This window comes from Schistocerca piceifrons, chromosome 6, assembly GCF_021461385.2.
Source record: "Schistocerca piceifrons isolate TAMUIC-IGC-003096 chromosome 6, iqSchPice1.1, whole genome shotgun sequence".
In the NCBI taxonomy this organism is placed as follows: Eukaryota; Metazoa; Arthropoda; class Insecta; order Orthoptera; family Acrididae; genus Schistocerca; species Schistocerca piceifrons.
The window spans coordinates 298,324,863-298,332,518 of record NC_060143.1 but is presented as its reverse complement, the minus strand read 5'-3'; the positions used below and the strand labels follow the sequence as shown (position 1 = coordinate 298,332,518).

Genomic DNA, 7,656 nt, shown 5'->3' with positions numbered 1-7,656 from the left:
TTTCATTCTTTTTCATTAAAACTTGTCATGTCCCGTGTGTAGCAAATAAAATTATTTAAAAATTCTAAGTTTAGGGAAAAATAAATCACATTTCACAATAATTATAATGTCATGTTATACCATAATAACTGTGACAAAAATTTGAACTTCGTAATGTAATTTCTGTTGACGCTTATTAACAGAAAAAGTTTCCCTTGCAGATACAAAGATTAGAAAATTATTCTGCCTGTTATACATTAACCTTATTGTCTGGTTCTGTTTCATCCCAGAATGGGCACATCACTGAAGACAACTTTTGAAGCTGATGTATAAAGTTCAAATATGAGTATCTGAAAAGGACGGGAAAAAAATACTGTGTAAGTATTTTAAAAGAAAATGGATTGGTACACTATTCAAATATAGCAAGAATTATTCAATAATAGATTAAACATCCCGGAAAAAAATTACAAATAAGGAAGGCAATATTCAACAAATTTTATGTGATGTAAACCTATTCCTTGGTGAACACCTTCTTACCTATTGAAATTATTTAAGAGATAATAGAATTCCATATATAGGTACAATAAAAAGACACTCACATAAATCTTTTGGCCACAGCCTTCATCAGTAAAAGAGATACACTCACCATTCAAACACACAAGCAAGCACTCCTCGTGCATACATGACCACCAATCCAGCATCTCGGACTGTAATGCTGGCATTCTGTATGGTAAGTAGCATTCTGTCTTTTCTTTTTGTGCATTGTTGTTATTCCTACCTGGAGTTTCCATGTATATATGTCTGTGTGTGTGTGTGTGTGTGTGTGTGTGTGTGTGTGTGTGTGTGTGTGTGTGTGTTCAGTTTCAGAAAAAACTTTATATATACTAATAAGGAGGAGTTGTCACGTTATAACAGAACACAGTTTCAAAAACACTGAGACAAGCAGATTTCGTAATGATCAGCACATACAAGTGTGTACTTGTGAATTAATACTCACAAATAGTTCCCTTTTAATTACAACTGTATACAGATCCCCAATAGGAAATTCTTCACTGTTTATGAGAAAGATGGATGTCCTTACTATGCAATCTGTCAGAGAGCAACATGCAGTTAATAGGATCTACATAGAAAGATGACTGAAATTCCTTATTTGGATCCTCCAATTTGACCTAAGTAATTAACATTCCAACACAGGTGGATAAATACTGTAGGATCCTAGTTGATAATGTTTTCTTTAGTGAAACTCAATGCAAGAAAATAACTGCACCAGTAACAAATACACTCTCTGATTATGATGCACTGTTAGTTAGGATCAATAAGAAAGTGCCTTATAGTATTGATACTCCTCATAGAAAACAGAATAATTAATTATTCCAGAACAATTCAAGAACAGATTATGAGACATGACCAGGGGTGAAATTTATAATGAACCAAATGGTGACATAAAATTTAATTCATTCCATGACAAATTCATATAATTATTTGAAAATAGCTTCCCACATAAGTTAATCAGAAAGGACATTAAACAGCCCTGTAAAAATCATAGATCACTAGAGGGATTAAAGTGTAATGTGAAAGAAAAAAGTAAATGTATCTGTTGGCAAAAACAAGAAAAAATCCTATAGTAGTTGCACATTACAAAAGCTACTTAAAATTTCTAAGAAAATCTATTAAAAAATCAATGAACATGCACATTACGCCAGAAATCAGTGATTTCAATAACAGGCTTGTGGCTACATAGAATGTAGTGAAATGAGAGACAAAACAACTGGCCACAAAACAAGATAACATTTCTACTGAATTAAATGGAAGAACTATACAGGATCAATCACAGGTAGCAGATATGTTTAATAATCATTTACTAAATATCATAGAAAATATAGAGATAAACAGTTCAAGAGAAAAATCACAGCAGCATGTTGAAAAAGCAACTCGGTTGTTTTAATGTATCACCAACTTCTCCTTCTAAAAGTAAGATTATACACTCCTGGAAATGGAAAAAAGAACACATTGACACCAGTGTGTCAGACCCACCATACTTGCTCCGGACACTGCGAGAGGGCTGTACAAGCAATGATCACACGCACGGCACAGCGGACACACCAGGAACCGCGGTGTTGGCCGTCGAATGGCGCTAGCTGCGCAGCATTTGTGCACCGCCGCCGTCAGTGTCAGCCAGTTTGCCGTGGCATACGGAGCTCCATCGCAGTCTTTAACACTGATAGCATGCCGCGACAGCGTGGACGTGAACCGTATGTGCAGTTGACGGACTTTGAGAGAGGGTGTATAGTGGGCATGCGGGAGGCCGGGTGGACGTACCGCCGAATTGCTCAACACGTGGGGCGTGAGGTCTCCACAGTACATCGATGTTGTCACCAGTGGTCGGCGGAAGGTGCACGTGCCCGTCGACCTGGGACCGGACCGCAGCGACGCACGGATGCACGCCAAGACCATAGGATCCTACGCAGTGCCGTAGGGGACCGCACCGCCACTTCCCAGCAAATTAGGGACACTGTTGCTCCTGGGGTATCGGCGAGGACCATTCGCAACCGTCTCCATGAAACTGGGCTACGGTCCCGCACACCATTAGGCCGTCTTCCGCTCACGCCCCAACATCGTGCAGCCCGCCTCCAGTGGTGTCGCGACGGGCGTGAATGGAGGGACGAATGGAGACGTGTCGTCTTCAGCGATGAGAGTCACTTCTGCCTTGGTACCAATGATGGTCGTATGCGTGTTTGACGCCGTGCAGGTGAGCGCCACAATCAGGACTGCATACGACCGAGGCACACAGGGCCAACACCCGGCATCATGGTGTGGGGAGCGATCTCCTACACTGGCCGTACACCACTGGTGATCGTCGAGGGGACACTGAATAGTGCACGGTACATCCAAACCGTCATTGAACGCATCGTTCTACCATTCCTAGACCGGCAAGGGAACTTGCTGTTCCAACAGGACAATGCACGTCCGCATGTATCCCGTGCCACCCAACGTGCTCTAGAAGGTGTAAGTCAACTACCCTGGCCAGCAAGATCTCCAGCTCTGTCCCCCATTGAGCATGTTTGGGAGTGGATGAAGCGTCGTCTCACGCGGTCTGCACGTCCAGCACGAACGCTGGTCCAACTGAGGCGCCAGGTGGAAATGGCATGGCAAGCCGTTCCACAGGACTACATCCAGCATCTCTACGGTCGTCTCCATGGGAGAATAGCAGCCTGCATTGCTGCGAAAGGTGGATATACACTGTACTAGTGCCGACATTGTGCATGCTCTGTTGCCTGTGTCTATGTGCCTGTGGTTCTGTCAGTGTGATCATGTGATGTATCTGACCCCAGGAATGTGTTAATAAAGTTTCCCCTTCCTGGGACAATGAATTCATGGTGTTCTTATTTCAATTTCCAGGAGTGTATATTCTCTCGAAAATAAAAGCTCATCTGGATTTGATGGCATTTCCAACAGAGTACTAATGATTTGATCCCATGTAATAAGGACTATATTGTCTGAAATATGCAATGCACCACTATCTCATGGCATGTTTCCAGAGAGACTGAGCTATTACTAAATGTCTCGACAAGAGTGGTGATACAAGAGACGTCAATTAACCACTGACCTGTTTCACTACTGACATCATTTTCCGAAATTTTTATGAAAGTTATTTATTCTGGAACATCATCTCACCTAAGCAACAATAATATCCTCAGTAAAACACAGTTTGAATTTCAGAAGTGTTTCTCAACTGATAATGTCATTTACGCCAATTCCTACAAGCATTAAATAACAAGACAGCTCTGGTTGGAATTTTCTGTGACCTATCTAAGGCATTTTTATGTGTGAACCTGATATTCTCCTAGATAAATTTCGATTTTATGCAATGGATGGCATACTTAACCAATGGATAATGTGATATATAACCAAAAGAATGCAGAAAGGCGTACTTCGTAATTCAGCCAACATGATCAAGGGAGATCCTTCTGACACAGCAGAAGGCATGCATGGGGTTCATCATGGCTCAGTCTTAGGTCCAATATTGTTCCCCATGTTATTAAATGACCTTCTGTCTGATACTCAACAAGCAGAACTAGTATTTTTTGCGGGTGATATTAGTATTGTACTCAATCCAATCATACATACAGCAACAGAAGAAATGGTAAACGGTGTTCTTAAGAGTATCATTGGCTGGGTTTCTGTGAATGGTCTCACTCTCAATTTTTTTTTTTTTTAAAAAAAAGCACAATATATTCAATTCAGTACATCTACAGGTACTACACCAATGAGAAGTGTTAACACACAGCGAGGAAATAATAAGTAGGGTGGGAACTACAAAATTTTTAGGTGTCCATACCGATGACAGTTTAAAATGGAAAAGCACATTTTGGAACTCTTTAAGACAATTTAGTTGTATCACACTTGCACTTAGACTCACTGCAAAAGTTGGGATAGACAAATCAGTAAAATGACATATTTTGTAAATTTTCATTTAATAATGCCATTTGAAACAGTGTTCTGGGGTAATTCATCTTTTAGAAAGAAAGTCTTCATTGCTGAAACACATACTGCTAGTATATAATGTGGTGCTCATCCCTATCATCTTGTAGTAGGCTGCTTCACTGTACATTTATTTCCTCACGATGTTTGTTGCAAATAATCCACTGCAGCTCACAGGGAACTGTGATGTACATAAATACATTACCAGAAAAATTGTTCTTGTAATGCAGACAGAGGGCATCTCTATGCACTCTTATTTAAATCAGCACCACCTTGGCAGTGAGCATGCCACAGGGAATGACATCACTGAGTAACAATTAGGGTATACGTTAGAGCAAAAAGGCACACTTTCATTCCAATATATTTACATAAGCATTAAATAGAAAACTTTTTGTTGTGTGATATATTTTGAAACCTCTTTAGGATGGAGAACTGGGTTTCATGTGCAAGTTTCACATTAATATGCAGTTTCATGCATCCCATCTTCCTTTTTTCTGTCTGAACACATTGCACAATCCTTATGGTTTTTCCAAGGAAGTTTATCAATAATGTGCTACTTTCCATTTAAGATTTCCTCATTATCAGAAGTTGAATGATGTACTCATTTCTGTCGTCTTATTTCTTCACCAACTAAGGTTCTAATAGCATTTTTCCAGAACTCTTTGTGAGACAGTATTGTCAAGCTGTTTTTATTCACAGTGATTCTCGTATAGCAAATAGCTATTTACAAGTCCTTTCTGCAATAAGCAGAAGCACAGTTTTCACCACCACTTTAAGATTTTTCATTAAAAAGCCATAACTGGAAATAAAATGGCCAGATCGATCAACTCCATCAATTTTTGAAGTATAATCAATAATCACTTTTGGTTTCATTATTTCTTCTCTTTCCTTTCTGTTTCTTCTCTCTGTAAGTGACACTAAGTTACTCACTTTTGTAGAAAGCATGAGAATAGTTCATTTATCCAGTCATGCCAGAATCATAATTTTATTATTGTGGAGGCATTAAATTTCATGCTACTTTACACAAAGGACACCTTTCTTGATTGCAGCTGGAAGTTTCTTGCAACTGGTCTCAACCACTCCTGAGAAATGTACATTCTGTTTGAACAGTTCTTCAACAATTGTGACACCTGTACAAAAATGGTCAGTGTGCAAATCATAACCCAACTGCCCTCCAGCATTTCTGATATTAGACAGTAACTGAAGAATTATTCTCTCAGAAAAATTCAATTCAGAATAAATCAATGACTCTGTTGTTATAGTGCCAAAATAGGGTACCAAACTGCAAATATATAACCATTTTATGACTCTGCATTAACATAAATTCTGAGTTGTCATTCTGTTGGTTTTTGAGGATTGTACATTTTGAATAACACATGACCCTTAAATGGTACTGTAGGTTATCTATGTTCACGAAGTAGACAGACATGACAATGATTATGCAGACAAGCTCTCCTAATACACATGTTAATTTTACTTTACTTCACACCAGATGAAATCATCTTACAACAAGCAAAACTGCATGGTAAATGAGAAAGTACAAAGATCACAATTAATCAGTCAACTCTGAGGTTGCTACACCAGCCTATCCCCCCCCCCCCCTCTTTCGCCACCCCCCTCCCTTTCCCCCTTCCCAGCCTTAGTTTTGAGCCCCAGGGCACCGGGATTGTCAGGGAACTGGTGTTTTACTGCTGTACCCGTTTTGTTACCACTGCTGGTCACAGTGGTGGAGGTATTTGTAGCTGGTGGTACTTATGTGCCAGAGAGTCTTCCACCACATTTTCCAGGCCCCTGTTATTTGTGTTGATTGAGAAAGGCTTAAGTTAGAGCCCAATGGAGTAGGAGGTGTAGCCTGTGGCCCCTTCCTATGTATGGGCTGGCTTCAGTCTTTTGATGGAGACTGTTTCTACCCTATCATTCCACACTATCATGAACATGTTTGCTCCACTTTGGTGTCTGAGACTTGGGACTTAGGGAAGGCAGAAAAGGTGTGGACGGTTCCTAATCAGTTACCGTTGGTTGCACTTTACACACATACACTTTATTTAAGGAAATAATTTTTTTAAAACAATCATTTAAAAAAAAATTACTGTAACACAAGCTACACTGATGGCTGAAGGCCTTATTAAGAAGAATTCAAATTATTTGTCGTTTGAAGGCCACAAGCAATAGGAATACTTTAAACAAAATATTTTTAAACAATTGACACAATCAAACCAAATAAAGAAGGGAGTGATCCACAGACAGTCCTCCAAGGATCGACCTGAGAAAGGTCCTTAAGACTGCGTAAGCAGTGAGACAGGCAGCCAAGAGTTATGCTCACTTAACAGGATGGCAACTTAAACTAGGGACAGCTTAAATGCCGACCAGCACACTTGCAAAATCCACCTAAGATGCGATAACCAGTACCACGATAGAACAACAGTTAAAATCGTCAAATGGCTCCACCAAATCCTAGTATGCAGACAGGGTTAAGACCAAACTGCCTATTCAAAATCTGACAAGATGCACATGGAACCACAAAAGACAATTCCACAAACAACTCAAACAATGCTAAAACAGTCACTATACAGCAACAAGATGAATTGCACATAGACATGAACGCTAAGAACACAGAAACAGTTGAAAGACCAGATACACGTCGTCCACTGAGACGACCAACCGAACAACCAAACCATTGATCGTTGCCAATCAAGTCAGGCAAGGGAAACATCGGAGTATAAAACCGCCAACTGACAGCTTGATGGCATGAGGTCACTTTGACGGAACACACACAAGTGAAAGTTGCACTACTCAAATATAACGATCCATTCAACTTAATCTCACTGAATCCAGACCTCAATGTGGTCATGCACTCTCGTGACCACATCCTTTCATCGGGCGGTGCACATATCGCCAGCTCCCTTGAAGAGTACTGGCGTTGTTGGAGCATTCATTGTTTATACCAGCAGTAACTGTGTCGAAATTTGCCCCTGGTTTTACTTCTCTGTATATAATTTTACTGCTCCTGGCCTGCATTGACATTAGATTTGAGATGTTTCATGCTTGGCTGTCCCAAAATAATTTCACCTCGTGTTTCTGCGGACACTGCTCCACTTTCACATTGGACGTCTTGTATTCATTAGCAATCGAGTGCCGAAGTCTTTTTTTCAAGCGGTATCTCGTAACATTCTTCAAAATCCAGTGCAGTGAATT

At 40.1% G+C, this 7,656-nt stretch overlaps 1 protein-coding gene across 4 annotated transcripts in view; it reads right to left on the bottom strand.

Moving 5' to 3' along the window:
- LOC124802904 (beta-galactosidase-1-like protein 2) overlaps positions 1-7,656 on the bottom strand; it is a 137,695-nt gene continuing 130,039 nt past the window's right edge. For 3 of the 4 annotated variants that reach the window (XM_047263968.1, XM_047263969.1, XM_047263970.1), the window contains one exon: positions 1-329. In XM_047263968.1, the coding sequence (XP_047119924.1) occupies positions 261-329 (69 nt within the window). In that variant the 3' untranslated portion in view covers positions 1-260. The remainder of the gene's footprint in view (positions 330-7,656) is intronic. The other variant, XM_047263971.1, reaches the window with a different exon arrangement.